The 22,005-nt window shown below is 39.1% G+C and overlaps 1 protein-coding gene across 3 annotated transcripts in view; it reads right to left on the reverse strand.

Moving 5' to 3' along the window:
- Nucleotides 1–22,005, reverse strand: part of negr1 (neuronal growth regulator 1) — a 154,561-nt gene that overhangs the window by 82,682 nt on the left and 49,874 nt on the right. For all 3 annotated transcript variants that reach the window (XM_077198471.1, XM_077198469.1, XM_077198470.1), the window contains 2 exons: nt 16,670–16,795; nt 1,502–1,633 (listed from right to left, as the gene is read on the reverse strand). In XM_077198471.1, the coding sequence (XP_077054586.1) occupies nt 1,502–1,633; nt 16,670–16,795 (258 nt within the window). The remainder of the gene's footprint in view (nt 1–1,501; nt 1,634–16,669; nt 16,796–22,005) is intronic.

Genomic DNA, 22,005 nt, shown 5'->3' on the forward strand with positions numbered 1-22,005 from the left:
TGATCCCTGTGACCGCAGATGAGACAAAATGACTTAAAAGAGAACAGAGGAGGAAGAGAAACTGTCAAGTGTCCTTCCCCCTGTATATGGTGGGAGGCAGAGCCAAACTATGAGCATGATGGGTAAAGTCAGTATAATTCATTAATGCTTGGAGTGCTCATTACAGTCTTTTCACACTTTGAGAGACTCATTACCTGCATAATAGAAGACTCCGTATAACACTGAGACCATTCCTCACTGAAAATTAATCATTCCATCCCAGACAAAAAAGGGAATTCTTTCGTTAAATATTAAGGAACTCCAGTACCACGAATTCTATTCTAATTTCCATCCCAGTCGGCCTTGGAGATACAGAAGTAAGACTGTAGCTCAGTTTCAAAATCTAGTGAGCAGCCAGATGCCACAACAAGGAGCTGAAACGGAATTTAAGATGGCAGATGACCGAAATGTGTATTTGGTTATATATTATAATATTATATTACATCATTATAATAATATATAATATTACATTAGGTCCCAATTTAAATTAACTTTCTTTATCTACTATGTACTAACATTTAAATTAATAATTTAATACAAAGCAATTATTGTATACATACATGTTTTTACATAGATGTTTTACAGAAATTAATAACAGCTGTAAATAAAATTAGTTACACTGTTGACCCTTTTCTTATACCTTAATTCACCTTAAACCTAACCCTACCACCAAACCTGTCCCTAACCTTACCCGTATCCCACATCAATAGCAGCAGAAGTGTTTTGCAATACAACATGAACACAATAAGTACATTGCACCCATATCTTATGATTTAAGTATTTAGTTAAAATCTGACCTTATATTATTAAAATAATAATGGGTGTATTTTACAGTACATGCACTTACGTGTACTTACAGTGTAAGAAAGTACTGGGTGATATAAGGTAACTACATGAGTTAAGGTTAGGTTTAGGGGTAAGTTCAGGGTTAGTACCAGTTATTACCCAGTTATTGCAATTACTATAATTACAAAGTATGCACATGGGGAACAGGACTGTAAAATAAAGTGCTACCATTATAATTATAATTATAATAAAAGGTAAAGTTATAAACTAAATCATAAAAAAAATCATTCAGGATCAATAAAATAGTTCAGAGTAATTAAATAAGACTATTCCAACAGATTTTATTAGGGTATTGTCCCGTTAGCTTATCAACATGCTAACAACACACTCCATTTAAATCAAATGTGAGGCAAATTTCCTGTGTGCTTTGCAAGATGTCTGCTATTTTATAATACATGGAGTTTCTGCCCATGTAGAGCTTTCCAAATCGGTCACTTGCAATGTCCCATTTCAGTTAGGGTGCAGTAGACAGTTGACAGCCTCACTAGGTTTCAGAACAGAGCTCCAGTCAGTATCTCCAGTAAGAGAGGGGGAAAAGACTCAATGTAATTGTGCATGTGATTCTACACTGTCTGACAGTAAACAAACATAAACAAAAGAAGTATATGGTACTCACAGTTGACTGTGACTCTCACGGTCTTAGTGTCAGGTGAAGCAATGTCGTTTTCGGCGCCACACTCATAGTCCCCTGCTTGATCCCGAGTGATGCCTGTGATATTTAAATACTCCCCACTTTCGTACTTCCTGGCTGTGAACATAAGAAAACAAACAATCACAATCCTTCAGAAAAGTTCTTCCACACCCATGCACTAATTCATAGCTAAATGCTTAAAGGTACAGTACAAACACCAGTAAAAGAAACCCAAGTGCACCCAGAAAACTGAAAAAAAAAAAGGTTTAAGGCACATAATTGCTTTGTTGGCAAGACATCCAGTGGGAAGCATCTCCCCAATGAGCCGTATTCACACAGGGAGGAATATTATTGGCGTCAAATACTGTGAGGAAATCAGAACTGTGCCAATATGACAAATATGACTTGAGGTCCATGAGTAATGAGAGGCAATAAAGCACAGCATGAGGCGGCCATGCTTCTATTGGACTAAAAACCTCCCAGGGTTCCCCAGACCAGGATCCAACCTTATTGTAATGTTCCTCAGTGAAACCTATTTATACCCTACTTTACAGTGAGGTGAATCTGTCTCATGGCACAGAGAGGTAAATCCTGCACTTGCATACGGAAGAGGAGCCTTTGACTCAGCAAAAAAACCACAGAATAAAAAAAGCAAGGGGAGCGATGGAAAAAAAAAAGTGAGAGATAGGCGAGGCTTTGGGAGGGATGTGTTTTGACCAAGTGCTTCATAATGCATCAAAGTGATTCGAGATCTGACATCAAAAAGCTTGAAAGGGATAGTTCAGACAAAAATGAAAACTTTGTCATCATTTACTCACCCTCATATTGTTCCAAACCTGTCCTGTATAGTGTTCTCTTCGCTCTTTTCCATACAATTCAAATTAATAGGGATTGGAGTTTTCAAGTTCCAAAAAGGACACAAAAGAAGGTATAAAAACAAGTATGTTAAAATGGTTCATGCCTTAGCCATAAGATTGCTCTGCAGTGTTTTCCACAGGATTTGGTGAAACTATGGTGGGCCTTTGGCCCTTCAGAAAGGTTTTGAATATTACAATGTCTATTTCAAAGTCAATTTCTTCACTTCTTCATTTCAATTGTGATCCCCCCTGAATTTTTTTTTATATCAATGAACAATTTCAATTCAAGCCCCATCATAGCACAGAAACTGCAGTCATTAAAATGACAAATTACTTACTTCTAGCCTCTGACCAAGGCTGCATCTCAATACTAGTTTTTCTTGATCTTAGTGCTGCGTTCAGCGCTATAGTATACTCTTAGATCGATTGCAAAATTACACTGGTATTCAGGGAAAGGCATTAAGGTGGTTTAGTTCGTACCTACCTAGGTGACCATTTTGTTTATTTAAAGCTGCAGTAGGGAGTTTTGATGAAATGTTGACTTAGCCTGAAAATTTGAAGAAGCACAACTTACAGGTCCAGCCCCCTTGCTGTCTGCTGCGCTACAGCCCTCCCTCCACAGCTCCTCCCCCACAGCGGAGCCTGCCGTGAACGCGCAGGCTAGTAAGCAGGACCACCGATGATGGCGGATTATAAACAGTTATGGAACATTCACTAATAAACATCAACAATATGCTTTACATTGACTATGGCCTGCTCATACTTTGACTACAAAATTGGTCCTCAAATCATTATGTATTTTGCAATACATGTAACTTTATAAGGTTGCACTCTTTCTATAAGTTATAAATAGCTACTAAGATAACGTTAAAGGATTAGTTCACTTTTTAAAAAAAACTTTTGCTGATAATTTACTCACCCCCATGTCATCCAAGATGTCCATGTCTTTCTTTCTACAGTCGAAAAGAAATTAAGGTTTTTGATGAAAACATTCCAGGCTTTTTCTCCATATAATGGACTTCAATAGGACACAAACGTTTCAAGGACCAAATGACAGTTTCAGTGCAGCTTCAAAGGGCTTTAAACGATACGAGACGATGTATAAGGGTCTTATCTAGCGAAACGATCGGTCATTTCAAAAATAAATAAAAAACTTTAAGTTTTATAAGCACAAATGCTTGCCTTGCTCTGTTCTGTGATGCACGTTCGTGATCCTGTTCGAACTTTTTCATCCAAATGAACGAATCTTTTTTCGAGTCATTTCGTTCGTTGAATGAACGAAATGACTCCGAAAAATACTCGTTCAAAATGAACAAATCTTTTTTCGAGTCATTTCGTTCATTCAACGAACGAAATGACTCGAAAGAAGATTTGTTCATTTTGAACGAGTATTTTTCGGAGTCATTTCGTTCATTCAACGAACGAAATGACTCGAAAAAAGATTCGTTCATTTGGATGAACGAGTTCGAACAGGAGCACTGAGCTCCTATTTTATTATACCACTCACCTATATTCAACGAACGAAATGACTCGAAAGAAGATTTGTTCATTTTGAACGAGTATTTTTCGGAGTCATTTCGTTCATTCAACGAACGAAATGACTCGAAAAAAGATTCGTTCATTTGGATGAACGAGTTCGAACAGGAGAGTCACGAACGACGGTACGCGCTCGCGCTGTGCAAGAGAGGGGTGATCAGCGCGTACACGAGCGTGATTGACACTGCTAAGACATTCCTCCTGGCTCTGATTGGTTGTTTCTGACCGGGAGCGGTGTATTTCTGCAAATGGCAGTAGGACCACAGGGAGGAGCCAGAGGAGCTTGATTTTTTTCACAGATTATCTGTCTCATGTTCTACTTTCAGGACATAATGACAGTTTTAACAAATATTTGTTTACAAAAGCTACCTAGTGGAGCTTTAAATGGGGAATCATCCAAGTTAACATCAGTTCATTTCGGAGTGCAGAAAGGTCTGTTTTTGGCCCTCTGCTATTTTCAATAAACATGCTGCCCCTTGGTAATTTCTACTGTTATGCCGAGGGTTCTCAATCATTTATTTAATCACAACCAGATGAAATCCCTAAATGATCAAAGTCGACTATGTGTGTTAAAGATTCGAAATAACACATTCAGGTGTCAGAATAAAAATATTGGATGACCAGTAATGTTCTTCTATTAAATTCGGATAAGGCCGAGGTATTACTTATTGGACCAAAAATCTGTACACACAATCTCTTAGAATACAATTTGCATCTAGAAGGATGTAATGTTACTTCATCCTCTGCAGTTAAATACATGGGTGTCATATTAGACAGCAACTTCATATTCAAATCATATTTCATGTTACAAAAACAGCCTTTTTCCCCCTCAGAAACATTTGCTTTTCTGTTTCTACCTCAGGATGCCCATCTATTATGCCAGCTCCAGTTTGGATCTATCCTCTTACAAAGATGACCCAACACCTGTGAAGAGATGACGCCAACCCCTCTGAGGCCTTCAGATGACACCAACTATGAATAAACATAGACAACAACTGCCAAATTTTATATATATCGTAATCATTATGATCGATTTGATTGTCTAGCAGATGCTTTGCCAAAAAAATGGAATACAATTTTTTTTGTTATTATGAAAAGTTTTGAAATATTTTAATAATTAATGGGAAACAATGTTTTTTATGACAAATATATGACAGATATTTAGGTTGGTTAGGGTTAGGGATAGGGTCATTGATATTCATGTCCAGTGTGCTGTTAACAGCTGAGACAAAATTATTAAAGGGGTGGTAAAATGCCCTTTTCACAAGATATAAAATAAATCCCTGATGTCCCCAGAGTGTGTGTGTGTGAAGTTTTAGCACAAAATACCCCACAGAGATATTTTTGTATAGCATGTTAAAGATGTCACTTTTTTGAGGGTTAGCAAAAACGCCCCGTTTTGTGCCTGGCCCTTTAAATGCAAATGAGCTCCCTCAGAGGGCGGGGTTTCAAGAGCTCTTGTGTGTTAGCAGCTGCAATTACCTCACGCAGCCACACTAAAATGACAGAGACTGTTCTGCCTTTAATGTTAAAACAGAGTCAGACAAAGATGGAGAGACTCAAGAAGAAGTGACAACATGTAGAATGCAACAGGACGTCTCTGAATGGTTAGTTGATGAATTTATGTTGCTGATGTGGAGTTAACTATCTTCAAATAGCATATTCTGTCATGATAATCTATAAATCGCTCGTATAGGAGTTGTGAGATGCACACAGAGTGACTTTTTATTGTTTGTGAAAAGAAGGATGCTAAAGTTTGAGCTGACTCACAAATGTACTCTTATACAAAAACTTTTCCTCTTCTCAATATGGACTGCGTGTCTCAACATGGACTGCGTGTCCCGGGGGTGGGGTTTATGTACATTTTAGGGTTGGTGATTTCACTAACCCGGGAGGAATGTGGTGTAGTCCCTACCAGCCGTGTGTTGTAGTCCTTTTCTTTAAAAGCAAATATCTTCCTTTGCTTTGAACTTTGAGCATTGTAACTTTGCAGATGTTGTTTATGCTCAAACAGCAACATTTCACACTAGCTAAAGTTAGAAAAGTGAAATCATGTTTTACCACCCCTTTAAAGTTAAATGAAGTTGGAGTTAATTGAACTGAAAATCAGTCTGAGTCAAGAAAGAATCATTCAGATCAGTTTTGTAAACTGGATCACTGATTCATTGAAAGGATCTGACTGAAAATAATGTTTTTTAACAAATCAGACATTAGGCCTACTTCTCTCATAAACTTACATTTCGAACTGCTCCTCAAACAAAAAACATTATTCTGACTAGCTGGTACAACACCGATAGAAATACAAGAGCTCCAAGACCAAATTATTCAATCCTTTTGTAATTTGCATAAATATTTGCGTGTTGCATGAAAACAATTACATCTGTATAGTAGGTAACAAACTGAAAAATTGAACAAAATAGTTTGCTTTGGGGTTATCAAGAAACTGAAGAAAGACGTGTATCTGAGCTGACAAGGTGCTATTTGGCTCCCAATGCTTTACAAATGAACAGAGGCAAAGACTGTAAAATAGGATAAATTGTGTCAAACGTATTCACGCAAAAACAATCCATATTCAAATGTACAAAGATGAAAAGACAAATAGGACATCAGAGGAAGTAAACATTATAGTATGAGATTGCTCACCCAAACCTTAAGGAATGCATGGTGAAAGTTTCTTTCACCATAAAAACTACATGTTTTTTAGCATGACATCTAATCTAGCATGACCGAGCACAAATTAAAGATTTATGCCAAGCAGGACATAATGTATGCTTTTCAAAGAAAGCATTCGGTATGTAAAATGTTTAAAAGATTGACTAAATCAAACTGTTATTGTTCAATAAACTAAAACTATTTAAAATTGTTTTCATTAACTGAAACAAATCTGAAATAAAATAAAATATAAGATGAAAACTTAAAAAAAAAAAAAAACTGCTGCCTTGGCAACTAACTGAAAATCAGTTAAAGTACTAATATTACTAAAATAAAATAAACTTAAGCTAAATAAATGTTATTTGACATAAAATTACTAAAATGTAAACTAAAATAAATAATAAATATACAAAAAGTAGCTAATCTGGTCGAATCATAACTGTCATGGAATGGCAGGACACAGACAGATTGCAAATACCAAAGTTTATTATTAGCACAGGAAAGATAATGGCAGTTGATAGATGCACGTTGTATATAGGATGAGAACTGAAGGAAGTCTGAAGGAAGTCTGAACGAGTCGGGTGAGTCGATGTAACAGCGAAGAGACCGGACAGAGAACTGACGAAGCTGCTGTGTATGAATAGTGCTAGTGAAGCTGAGTGGCAACAGGTGGTGAAGGCAGGTGCAGATAATCAGTATTCAGGGGAAAGTGAACGAGTGGGTGGAGTGAAGATGTCTGGTGCTGGTAATGGTGGATCCATGACAGTACCCCCCCCCCCCCCTCCACGGCCAGCTCCTGAGGGCGAAAATGTCTGACGGCGGGGACGTCCACGTCCTCTCGGTGCTGGGCGATCAGGATGAGCCGTATGGAAGTCTTCCAGAAGAGCTCGGTCTAGAATGTCTTATAATATTCCAGGTGGCCGCCCCGTCGTCGAGAGTCAAGGATGTCTTGTACTTGACAGATGTTGTCTTCAGATGGGTCAAGGGTAGGAGAAGGAGGTACTTCGTCAGCATCAGCTTCTGGAGAAGGAGGAACCAGAGGGTTAATGTACGGTTTAAGGAGTGATACATGAAAAGAGGGTGAAATACGGTAGTGTGCAGGGAGAGATAACCGGTAGGTAACTTCGTTGATCTGCCTCTGTATTGCGAACGGACCTATGAATCTGGGACTCAGCTTACGACAGGGCTGTCGGAGACGGATGTCCCTGGTAGAGAGCAAGACCTTTTGTACAGGTTGATATGTGGGATTCGCAGACCTCCGCGTGTCTGTCTGGCCCTTGTGTCTCCGAACAGCCCCGTGTGCTGAGTCCCAGACCCTCTCGCTCTCTTGAAACCATTGCTGGACTGCTGGGACATCAGAAGGCTCACCTGACCAGGGAAACAGGGGTGGCTGATAACCAAGGATGCACTGAAATGGAGTTAGACCGGTAGTAGATTGACAGAGAGACTTTTGAGCGTACTCGGCCCAAGGTAGATATCGACTCCAGCAGTCCTGATGATTGTGGCAATATGACCGCAGGTACCTCCCGATTTCTTGAATCTTCCTCTGTCTGGCAATTGGACTGAGGGTGATATCCCGAGGTAAGACTCACAGTGACTCCAAGGAGCTGGAAGAAGGATTTCCAGACACGAGAAATGAATTGAGGTCCCCGATCTGAAACGATATCTTCGGAAATCCCAAAATGTCTGAAGACTTGATTGAAGAGTTTTTCGGCGGTCTCTAAAGCAGTGAGTAAGCCAGGTAGCGGAATCAACTTACAGGCTTTCGAAAAACGATCTACAACCACCAAAACACAGGAGTGGGAATCAGGGGAAGGTCGGTAATGAAGTCCACCCCGAGGTGAGACCAGGGTCGTGTGGGTATTGGAAGTGGAAACCAGTTTGCCTTCAGGAAGACAACGAGGAACTTTGGTCATGGCACAGACTGGACAGCTCCTCACATATCGGGAAGTATCCTGGGTCATATTGGGCCACCAGTAGCATTGTTGTAAGAGCGAGCGGGTTTGTCGGCTGCCTGGGTGTCCAGAGCCCGGAGATGTGATGGAACATCACAAACGTGATGGAACATAGGTCCGTCCCTCAGGACCTCCTGGTGGAGCAGGTTCGGTTTGAGTGGCTTCGGCGATTTGATCATCCATACTCCACTGAATGGGACTGACTATCACGGCTGGAGGGAGGATTGGTTCCGGATTCAGGGAGGTGGATTCTGGTTGATATAACCGGGAGAGTGAATCAGCCTTGATGTTCTTGGTGCCTGGACGGTAGGAAACAGTGAAATTGAATCGAGTGAAGAAAAGTGAAAAGTTGAGTCGTTTTGCTTCTCGAAGATACTCCAGGTCACGATGATCGGTAATGACTTTGAATGGGTACTTCGCTCCCTCCAGCCAGTGTCTCCACTCCTCCAGGGCTAGCTTGATGGCCAGCAGTTCCCGGTTGCCGATGTCATAATTCTGCTCCGCCGGGGACAGTTTTTTGGAGAAAAAGGTGCATGGGTGGAGTTTGGGAGGTTTCCCCTGCCGCTCTGAAAGAACCGCTCCTACCCCAGTGGTCGAAGCGTCCACCTCAACTAGGAATGGAAGATCTGGGTCTGGATGACAGAGGGTAGGAGCAAAGCAGAAGGACTCTTTGAGTTTCTCAAAAGCATTGGTGGCTTCAGTGGTCCAGGACAGAGACTGGCCCCTTTCTTTAACAGGGAGATGATGGGTGAACTGATTTTGCTGAAACCTTGAATAAATCTTCTATAGAAATTGGTGAACCCCAGGAAGCGTTGAATCTCCTTGATGTTGGTAGGGCGTGGCCAATTAGCAACGGCTTCCACCTTCCTCTGGTCCATGGAGATGCCATTTGAATGTATCACATACCCCAGGAATTGGATGGATTCCTAATGAAATTCACATTTTTCTATTTTAAGGAAGAGCTGGTGATCGCGTAGTCGCTGAAGAACCATCTTCACATGGCGGACGTGTTCAGACAGATTGGATGAGTAGATGAGTATGTCGTCTATATAAACGACAACAAACCGATGGAGGTAATCTCTGAAGATCTCATTCATAAAACCTTGGAATACTGCGGGAGCGTTGGATAATCCGAAGGGCATGACCCTATACTCGTAGTGCCCAGCAGGGGTGATGAACGCTGTCTTCCATTCATCCCCCTTTCGAATTATCAAGTTGTAAGCACTGCGAAGGTCTAGTTTTGAGAAGATCCGGGCATCACGGAGTTGTTCCAATGCGGCTGGAACCAGAGGAAGGGGATAACGGAATTTGACAGTAGATGCGTTGAGGTTTCGATAATCAATGCAGGGGCGCAAGCCTCCGTCCTTTTTTTTTCACAAAGAAAAAACTGGAAGCGGCAGGGGACGTAGAAGGTTGGATGTATTCCTGACGAAGAGCCTCCTCGATGTACTCCTCCATGGCCTTCTGTTCCGGGATGGACAGCGTGTAGATCTTACCGCGAGGTGGTGTCGCCCCAGGCAGCAGGTCGATCGCACAGTCCCATGGCCGATGAGGTGGAAGTTTTATAGCCAGTTGCTTGCTGAACACATCCTGGAACGCCCGGTAGTAGATGGGGATCTCAAGTTCGAAGTCGGTGGCTGGACTTTCAATCGTGGTTGAACCGATGTATAACTTGGACACTGAGGTGGATAAGGAAGAGGAAACCTTCTTGATAGGGGCCAGACACTGAGAAAAACAGCTTTCTCCCCACTGACGGATTTCTCCTGTAGACCAGCAGATGTTTGGAGAATGGAGTTCCAGCCACGGGCATCCCAGGATAATGTCAGCGGTGGAGCCCTCCAGTACCAGAAAGGATAATTTCTCTCCATGCAGGCAGCCAATTTGAAGGGAAAGGATGGGACTGCAGTACCTGACATGACCACGACCAAGCGGTTTTCCCAGGATGGACTGTACATGCAGACGCTGATTCATGGATTTCGGTAGAGCTTGGAGTTTTTGAAGTGCAGAGAGTGAAATGAAATTGCCTGCAGAACCGGAGTCGATCAACACTTTCGCTGGAAGAGATCGTGATAAATAGGTGAGTATGACTGGGGTATACTTTATAGTTGAGATGGAGAAAGGAAGATCAACCGTACTCACCGCTGGTCGTGGCGGACGAACTGGACATGTGATGAGGAGATGACCCGCGGTTCCACAGTAAAGACATAGATTGTAGTTAATGCTTCGTTGACATTCAGAGAAACTCAAATGGATCGAATCTACTTCCATGGCTTCTGGCACTGGAGAGCTGACAGTCGTAACTGGGCGAGGAGGAGGCAGTGCAGGGTGATCAGACAGAAAGGCTGTGCGACGTTGAGCAATGCGGATGGAGCACTTAATGAGATTCTCCACACCGATGTTATCATCATAAATCGCCAGTTGTAAGCAAATGTCTCGATTGGCCCTGACGATAGGCGGTAATCAGAGCTGTTTCATTCCACCTGCTGTTAGCTGCCAGAGTGCGGAACTGTAATGCATACTCAGAACAGATAAGTTTCCGTGTAGCAGACGGAATAATTGATCGTGAATAGACTATATAGTGAGGCTTGCATTTCCAGATACAGTTCGCACTGAAGCAAGAAACCACTGCACTGCCCCTCCTCACCTGAGTAGGTCGCTGGTCGGGCCATGGGACTGCCAGAGGCGGACGAAGAAGACTGGGTGACTAGTTGATGAAGCGCTTGAATAATCTCCTGCAAATTGGTGTTTACAGGAATCGGAGGTGAAGCCTCTTCCTCAACGTGATCCGTTGGGGCTTGCATATTGGTCCGGTCTTCTGTCATGGAATGGCAGGACACAGACAGATTGTATAATAACAAAGTTTATTATGAGCACAGGAAAGATAATGGCAGTTGATAGATGCACGTTGTAGACAGGATGTGAACTGAAGGAAGTCTGAACGAGTCTCTTATCTGAATGCAGGCGTTCATGGAGAACCGGAGAGAGTAGAGGAGAAGACCAGACGGGAAGGATGATCAGATGAGACGAGGATCCAAGGAGACTGGATGGAGACCGGATGATGAGGTAAGTAGATTAGCTGGTGTGTAAACGATTCAGGAGTAACGGTAGAGAGTCGGGTGAGTCGATGTAACAGCGACGAGACCGGACAGAGAACTGACGAAGCTGCTGTGTATAAATAGTGCAAGTGAAGCTGAGTGGCAACAGGTGGTGAAGGCAGGTGCAGATAATCAGTATTCAGGGGAAAGTGAACGAGTGGGTGGAGTGAAGATATCTGGTGCTGGTGATGGTAGATTTGTGACAATAACATTACGTTTGATTCACTCTAGTCAAATGGACTGTTTTAACAATCTCTTTATTACCTTTTCAGGCTTTGAAAGTGGTTAAAACGTTGCAGTCTATGGGGTGGTCAGAAAGCTCTCGGATTTAATCAAAAATATCTGCATTTGTGTTCCGAAGATGAATAAAGGTCTTACAGGTATGGAACGAAATGAGGGTGAGTAATTTATGACAAAAAATGTATTATGAAAATAATTTATGTTTTAGTCCTGTAAATACATCCATATTGTACATTTCAGTGTCTATGGAAACGCAAGTAAATTTATTTGTCGTACACTTAACGTAAAATACATTCAAATACTCAATAGATCTCAACAGCAGTGACAATCATCACATTATTAAAACAACTGCTCTCAGGTAAGAAGCGAACTTACAAAATTAACAAACATTGACTACAACCTACCATATTTCTTCCTCCAGCTAAAAACCAGAGGGATCATTATCAGTGATTAACTCACTCCATAATTCCCTTAGTTCAGTGATTTATTTTCTTTTTCCTAACAGAGACTTCACAATGAACTATCATTTATCTTACTGATTGCACCAAAAGAGGAAATTACCAAGGTTTAGTGACATTTAATAAAGAATGGATCCTTTGTGAAATCAACCTTTGATGCATCAACCAACTTGTTTGCCATACCTAAAAACACACACACTGGAGCATTTTAAAGGCTCAAGGGACACTGATTATGTACCAGAAACGTATTCAAATGTGAACTTGCCCCTTATCATCCGCAATCTCGGCTGGCTGCCGAATTGTGCATGTTGAGAGTTATTTGAAAAGCTCAAGAGAGACTGGTCGTATAGCCTCTGGGAAATGTCACTCCAGCCAAATTAGCCAAATCAAAGCAAGGTTAATCTAGGATTCCACATTGCTCTGTGTTAAGTGCAGTCACAGTAAGCACTTTCCCACATTGTGTGGAGAGCACAAAGTACATTTCCTTAAGGTCTGCCTGCTGCTGATATGATGAGCGCTGGTGAAGAATACATTATGGGCTAAGGTGGCAGTTCTCTGTACATCCCTTCCCTTAACCTGTGAGAGAACACTGCGGCAGCCCAAATGTTGCATTATGAGAGTCTTCCCCCAGGCATTCATTGAGTTGTCAGCAATGAACCATCAACCATCATTCAACCGCCACACATACTCGTTCTCTGGCTCTCACACACAAAACGCACATGTACCTGAACCGCCTCCACTTTTCCATTCCCAGTATCTCACCTTAACCCTGATAGCCTCCTCATTGTCCCAAATTGCCCCAAAACAATTGCTGAATATCGGTCCGAGCACTTTTTAAGAGCTGGTCTTTGTATTGAAACCATTTGGCGATGTTTAGACAGACTGTCAGTGCTGAGTACAGAGCTATTGTTCGGGAAACAATAAACCAGAGTAAAGACAATTTTGGGAGGCAGAGGCATGAACAAAGGATTGACAAAAGGACAATTGAACGCTTCGCTGTAGCCTTATCATATGAGAAAAAAATAAAATCTGAAGTGTTATAGTCAGCTGTTTGAAAGGTCAGAGTTCCTTATATCCCGAGGCCTTAAATCACAATGGAAAAAGCTTATGAAAGCATGTTTGGGATCAAGCATGCTGGGCCAGGCTGTACAGAGAGCATGAGGCCACCCTGCAGCCTCAATACGCCCCTATATAGGGCTCACTTTAGGATCTATCATCATCTAGCATACAGCATTTGAAATCATGTCTATAAGGCAATTTTCAATGCCCTGAGTACTGAAAGTATTAAAATACAGAGTGTGATTTAAAGCTTAGACAAAGAAGTGCTCATTTCAAGTTCTTCAGTAATCATTCAAAATCTGCAGCGGTCGAGAGAGTGTGCTGCATACTTGAAAGTCAGTCCAACATGATTGCAAGTGTTTGCGTGTAGTGTGGTTTTAGTTTTTCGTAACTGAAGTGGAAGTCATTTTCAGCATCTAAAACATACACATTTTGCATATGAATAGCTTTAGAAATTGACAAATCTTTAAAAAATATTTGAATTCATGGAATGAATAAGTCAATTTTATTGTATTTAATCAATGGCAATAAATACATTTGTTTAATAGCATCTCATTTAATGAATGCATTATGTAATCTTTCTTTATAACAGTTCTGTTCTGTGTTTTATGGTGCTGTATTCAAATGTTCCATTACTCAAAATATCTATACCATAGTAAATCGTAACTATACAAATATATTTATAATTTAAAACGATTCACACTGTAAAATTCTAATGTTTCTAAATTTGTGCATATGTATACATTTGTATTTTAGATGATGTGAATAAATCCATATCGTACATTTTAGTCTAAAATCTACAAACGTTGTGATTGTGAATACTTGAGAGCAAAATAATGCACTCAGTCAACTACCATTTATGTGGACCAAACTTTTGAATCAGATGAAAAGCTGTTCATCGTTATAAGTGAAAGGTCTTTAAGAGGTCTTCAACGAATAATGCCTTTAAAAGGTCTTTAAGAGTAATTACCTCTTAGGTTAATATAAATGAAAAGACTATATGCCAAGCAATAATTAGAGGCAGAGAAGTCAAAGGTCCATCTGATGACAGACACAAAAAAACAAATGAGGCCAATTGCATTTAGAGTATTTCGGCAATTAAATCTAGTGGCTCAAGGTTGAAGGTTCAGTCTCCTGCAGGGTCATTCATGAACTACTGGTAATCGCAGACCATGAGCTACTGTGATTACAGCTCTGCACTTTTACTTCAGTGCTGCCATATATGCATCAAATACTGTTATAGTCTGAACATAATCTTGGCTTGTCCAAAGGAAAAATGTCTACTTTTACTAGAAATGTTCACCTTGGATATTATACAATTTGCAAGCAAAAATACAAGTGGAAAAATACTATTTTTTTCTAGATGTTTCCAACTGTGAACCAATTTTGTAGTATATATATTTTTTTCTTTTTTCTTTTGTCTTTATATTCTTTCTTGTGGCTCAGTGACACACCTGTGTGAAAGGCTCATTATACAGGCTTATTAAGACTGAGCCTTTAGCATTTTTCCAGGTGTTTTTGTAGCCTTGTACAACCATCAGTTTCATGCATATTTGTTTGAGACGTTTAAATATTGTAAATTAATCTTTTTAGTAAATAACAATCTTCAGTGGCAGAAGCAGTAGTATCTTTAAAAAGTTTCTACTCTCACTGGCCCACGCTCATTGTCATCCTCTCTTCCCACCCAGAAGTTAATTAGCGAGAATAGTTTAGACAAATGGCTTTCAGTCACATCTGAGCCAGACTGAATCTGACTGAATCAAAAGGAAAAGTTCACCATATGCAGGACAGTTAGCAGGATAGTGCACCCAAAAATTTAAAATTCAATTACTCACCCTCAAGTTGCTTCAAACCTGTATGAATTTATTTCTTCTGGTGAACACAAAAGAAGATATTTTGAAGAATGTCGGTAACCAAACAGGCCCAGGGCCCTATTGACTTCCATAGTATGGAATAAATACTATGGAAGCCAAAGGGCCTATCAACTGTTTGGTTACTGACATTCTTCAAAATATCTTCTTTTGTGTTCAACAGAAGAAAGAAATTCATAAAGGGTTGGAACAACTTGAGGGTGAGTAAATTATGACTTATGAATATCTGTTTCTATAATGTGAAGTATCCTACCTTTGGTAATACGTGGTTTTATGACTCTTTTGATCAGAATCTCAAAAAGCAGTTCAATCACAAAATACACTGGAGAATGAAATGAATATGGCAGTCCAAAGATAAGTGTAGCCGACTTCAATAAAATTCACAACCACTCAAAATACAGCTGTTGTACTGAATTTTCAATTTGCTTTGAAATTGTGCCAAAATTATTTCTGCTTTAACAGCTGAATACAAACTAAGAAAGGTAAAGATGAGGTTGATGCTTCCTCAACATGTTGTTCATGCTGCAGCAGAGTGATAACTTAATATAAACTAAGACCTCTTTGTGAGAGCAACAGAAAAATGAAGCGATCATTGATTAAAAGCCTTTCCTAAACTCAATTATGGAGGGTTTAGAACATAAACATGTTAGTTTCATCACCTTAATCTTCTGAGCCTCTAACTCCACCACATTGAACAACCGGGACAGACATTTCTACTCTGTTTTAAAGACAATGTGAAATTCTATCTAACATATTAGGGTGTATCACACTTGAATAGATAACCCTAGGTCATTGTAAACCCTGGGTAAACGTAATCCTGCTCATAATTTACCCAGGGTATTCATAATTCTGACGTTTCACACTGGACATTCCTAAACCCCAGTTTAACGTCCTTATTTGCACATTTGTAGTGCCAGCGTCACAGATTTGATGAATGTTACACACGATATGTTTACATACAGGCTTTAGCATTGTGCATCCTCATATTATATATTGCTGACTGTACTAACAAGTTTATCCTGAACAGGCTTTTCAAACTATAAAGGCAAGAATGAAATGGTGTCTTCCTCACTCCAGTTGTTGCATTTTCTGTCACCATTGGACATTTTTCTACTCAAATGCTAAAACGACTGTTTATTCAACGCGCTGTGTTTCCGTGACTGTTCAAAGCACATGAATATGCGACACGCAATTCGTTGTCTGTTGCTAAGCATCTGGTGTACCATTCTAACACTGCATCATTTCACACTATGGTTTAACACCGCAATGCAGGATTAACACCACAAAAGCAGTGCTATCCCTGCTAATCTCGCTTCTACATTATTAAGTCTGAAAATGTTCCTTTACCAGAGGGTTAAAAGTGGGGTTTACAACGAAAAGTGTGAAAAGCCCTATTGTGACATATTTTACAGTAACTGCTTTGAACTCACCTGATGGGGTGATGTGTCTCCAAGAGATTTTGGGCTCTGGTTTCCCACTAGCTGTGCAGATGAGTGAAACATTGCTGCCTTCGTTTACTGTAATGTCCGATGAAATGTCATAGATTTTGGGAGGAACTGTGAAACAAAACAAACAGTTAGATAAACAAAGCTGCAAATGAGCTCAATGCCAAATGCCTGGATGGATCTAGAATGTCAAGCATAAACATCAACATGAGTCAATATAGCTGCAAGCAGCAATTATAGAGGTCCAAACACATCACAAACACAAACACTTTATTCCAACAAGGTCATAGGTCTGTCATTCATATTTTAAAAGAATAACTGTTCTGCTCTAATCTTTTTGTTGGATATTGTTAACATTGTAATTATAGTTGATGGCTAAAAGTAGCCATATAGTTTAGAATAGATAAGCCTATTTAGTTTTGGAAGGGTCCCATCGCGGAAGATGACCTCCCACTTAGAAAGATGTTCTACGTATGTGTGTCAAATTCTGTGAAAATCTGTAATTTTAATTAAGGAGATACAACCATTTACATTAGACTACACCTGATATATTCATGATCACTCATTCAATTTGAATATCAACTTGTTTTTAATAATTATTGACATTGGGAGACCAGAAAATCGTCTTCCTAGCATTACTTCACAATTATAAAGCCTAAGGGTAATCTGATTTAAATAAATAATAAGGGTATTCATAGTCCATTAGCCAAGAGATTGATAATATAAAACGTTAAATAAAACCAAAAACTATTGCGACATCAGGTTAATTTATTCTATATTTCTACTATCTAAAAAAAACATATTGCTGGTTTAACTTAAAAAGTAAGTAAACTGGTTGCCTTAAAATTTTGAGTCCAATGAAATAAAAATGTTTTAGTGAATACAATGAATGAGTTTTTTTTTTTTTTTTACAGTGCAGTGTTTTTTTGTTTTTTTGTTTTTATGTTGTTCAGTATATTTCATTGTAAGGCAGAAAAAGTATACAGTAACAATGCTGACAAAAAATAATAGAATTCTCAGAATTGTATGACTGGACCCCCAAAAATATAAGAAAGAAGAAATTAATTGGTATTGTCAAGCATTTTCGAATACAGGGTGAGATATAAACAAGTTAAATGTAAGACTTTTTAAGACCTTTTTAATACCACCTTGTATTGATTTAAGACCAAACCTGTGATGGAAATACACATTATATTACATACGTATACATCTGATTTGGAATTCTTCATGTAATCTTAGGTAACATATTGGTATTAAAGTGATGGTTTTCTTTTCTGGCAGAAAAATAACTAGAAAAATAAGTTTTTCTAAGATGTAAATCTTTCTTTTCTCTTATACCTATCATCACACACGGCCATCACTCTTTCTGAAAAACACATCAGTTGTGAAGGGGTTTATGAATTAATGCCTAACCTCCTGGTTTTTCTTTCCTACATTAAAAGGCAATAAATTGTCAGGAGTCTGCAAAATCAGCTATTCCCTTTGTTCATTTTTTGAGGTCCGGCTATGATTCAGGTTGTTTGAAGTGCTTAGCATTTCTGATCTTTTCCCTCTCTTCCTCCAATATAATATTCTAAACACTATGCATTTACTGGAGATTCATGAATAATGGCCAAACTTTCTCAAGAGATAATCATTTGTTACTCTCAAACAGTAAACTGAATTGTAATTAATTTGTATTTTATTGTACATGTCACTTAATAGTTATCCTCCCCACTTCATCCATGTATAACCATTTGCAATATATATATTCATGAATTATGCTATTATAGAATAAGCAATACTCATCAGGGGGAAATCAATTAGAAGAAAACAAGACACTGACAGAATCAAAATAAGAGCCTTTAAAACGTACTGGACTGAATTAATGAGCGGGCATTCAAGTTTTCAATGAAATGCCGCTACTTCCAAGCAAAAGGAAACCAAACATTTAAGAATTTGTACCTTGCCAACAAACAGCAACATCATTCACTCCTACACAGTTTGATCTCCAGTTTAGGTCTTTCTTAACATGATTTTTGTAAGTAATCTGTTTGCACTAAATGGATGAGTTGAAACTCTAAATGAACCTTTCATTGTTTTGAAAGCACTGATCTGACTGTCATACTCTCCACTGCAGGTTTACTTGAACTTCCTCCCACTGTTGACAAATGTCCACAATCACTGATAGCACAAAGGGAAAATGTTGCATTTGTCTACTGATCATATCTGCCTTCAACAGGATCAAGACCCTATTAGTCAATGCCCGAGGAGTCAGGTACCGGCCCTTTAAATGAGATGTGGATCTTTGCTGATCTTTAAGCTGAACATGTTCGAAGAAACACCTTGCCATCCTAAAACTTTCTCTGTCAATCCACACCAACAGATTTGAGGTCTTTTATTATTGGGTTTTTCTCCCCCCAGACACTTCTTTACTATTACAATGCAATAATAGCAAAACTGTGTCGAAACAATTGAGCTTTTTGAGCTTATAAGTTGGCAGTGAAAAAGTCTAGAGGATTTGGTGCATTGAAGGACTATCTCTCATTACAGCCCGAGACAGTTTTGACTTTCATTACTGGTCTTGTGTGTACGACCTGTGAATACAGAGTATATTATCAGATGAAATGAAAACCTCTCTGTATTTTCAAGTAGCTTAAAAAATCAGAGAGGACTAGTATGCCCCGGCACTATACTGAAATGGCAACATAAACAGATGTAAAGGTCAACAACCTATCCCAGCATGCTCTATCACTAAATTCATAATGAAAGCACGTGTTATTTAATCTCAAGATCTAACCACAATTTGACTTCTATGAATCCATTCCGATTGTCAACCTCAATGCTTTTGGCCATAGTTATTTTTAACCTGTTTATTTCCACTATGTCTGTTCAATTGGTAAGGTAATGATGACAAGAGAAAAACAAGACAATGCTAAAGTCCTACCCCAAGGCCCCATTCAAGAAAACCTGATGCTTTGTTTTCCATTTAATTCATTAACTGTTGCACGATTGTCATGTTTGCCCATTCAACTCTAATTCTCCCTCCTCCTCTCCTCGGCGGGAGGCGCTGAGATGGAGCTGCCACAGCTGATGGGGGAGGCATTTTCTGTCTCTCAGCCCCAGAGTGAATAAATAAGCCTCTAATGACGCCACCTTGAATTACTGAAACGCTTACAGCTATTAAAATGCAGACTGTCCTCTGAATAAAGTGGAGTACATGGCTTGCCTTTCTATAAATTCTGACAGGTTCTCCAGGGCTGACTGTTGCCACCCAATTCCAAGACCCCATTGCTTCACACACTGCCAGCCCACATTCCAATTACAGAGCTGAGGGAAAAGTGGGCTCCTGTCATGATGCAGACTAGCATAGGCAAAGAGCCAAGAAGAGACAGGCAAAAAATTCAGATGCAGTCTTATCTAGTTGTTGTCTTTTGGCTTAAAAAAATATTGAAAAATAAGTTAAGACTGATGTATAATAAAATGGACTTGTATGTTACAGTATTGTGGATTTACATTTATGGCATATATATATATATATATATATATATATATATATATATGAGGCCTCTGAGTGGTAAATTACCAGTAGAATAGGCAAAATTATAAAAGATGTGCTCTATTGGACAGCTGAGCCCCTCTTTAACCCTTAATATCTGTTGCATGCCATGCCAAAAATACACAGAGAGCATTCTAAATAAATTTTTCTCATCCTCCTTTCTAGAAGAATTGCAACAGTAACTTACATTTAAATAACAGGGTAAAACATGAATTCAGTATATTACTGTTGAATTCAGCGGAGTTTATGAGTTTTCACATAAGAGCTTTTAGTTCATTTGGTCAGTGGAAATAATTTTTTTAATGAACTTATAGTAAACTCTCAAAAAAAAAGCTATAAAAGCTTTTATTGGGGTGGTAAAAGTAATAAATGTACAATTTAGGTACTGATATGCACCCTTTAGGTACTAATATATCTACGTTTAAGGTACTAATATGCACCCTTTAGGGTACAAAGGTAAACCTTTTAAAGTTTTTTGGTGTTTGCACATCAAACCATATCAGAGTCTGCTTGAAAAAAGTATGTTTCATCTGTACAGTTGGTTTAAATCCAATTGGGTCTTCAGTCTGAAAATCCTGTCATGTTGAATCACTTGAAAAAAAATTTGATTGAATTAGGAAGAACATTACATTCACTGGATCAAGCTGACACTGACTTATCTAGAAAGAGACATTGAGATCAGGAAGGCAGAGGGTCAGTAACAACTTCATAATAATAAACTTCTGTCTCCTGAGAAACCAATGTGATTCACAATACGCCTCTTTTCCAAAAGCTAGTGAGCTGCCAACATAGGCAGCACTTGAAGTAATCCTAGGCGCATACCCAATGCTACGGCTGTTCCAAAAGGTAGGAAGCATGATTTTGCTGCCTTCTAGGATAATAATGTAAACCAAAAGAACAAGAAAAGAAAAGAAATACAGAAGAAAAAATCTAATTATAATCCACCGTCACAGGTATTCTACACAAGAGAGTCAACTTCCTAATTGCTCTGAGATGGCGAATATGTTCTAAAATATAATGTATGCACTACTGTATGTATTTTTATGCTAAGAGTATCATTTTGTTAGCCTATAGCAACATTCTAACACCAAATTAGTCTCTTTTTTGTAGTCTTGCTATTTGTATGATGCAGACTTGCTGCAAATGTAAAGCATTTCAAATCAGTTAGGATGCAGCCTTAATAGGCAGCGTAACAGGTTTTAAAACAGAGTGCATATTGGCAATACTCCTTATGATTCATCCATGCTCACCTTTACAGGGAATACTGAATATTTTGATCCAGAGACTATATTGTAGTACAAATATGCACATGCATTTTAAATATACTCATGTGGCTGGAAGTGGAAATACGCTACACTTGCAAAACTGCCAGATTTCACATTCATTCATAGCGGTTCCCAATTCCCCATACAACCTGAAGGCTGCTAAAACCAACCAACTTAGATCCCTAATTAGGTGTCATAGACAGAAACAAAACACAAACCCTGTGACAGGCTGCTCAACCCACTGGGATTTCTTCAGTTGGTAATGCCACGGAACGTGAGACAGTGAGATTGTGCACGACCCTGTACATGAGCTCTCTTGGTACAACGTGTCCATTTGAAGAGTTAATTGAAATGTAGTACTTTGATTAAATGAAATTAGTAATTAGTAAAAAATTATGCATTTATAATATTCTGATAATATTTCTAAATATCATTCTCGTCATTTATTTATCTCTCATTTAATATATTAATACAATACAAGACACACTGCTTTGTTCCCCAGCACACTGTATCATTTC

This window comes from Siphateles boraxobius, unplaced genomic scaffold (genome assembly GCF_051911475.1).
Source record: "Siphateles boraxobius isolate OS27281-9 unplaced genomic scaffold, OSU_SipBor_1 41, whole genome shotgun sequence".
In the NCBI taxonomy this organism is placed as follows: Eukaryota; Metazoa; Chordata; class Actinopteri; order Cypriniformes; family Leuciscidae; genus Siphateles; species Siphateles boraxobius.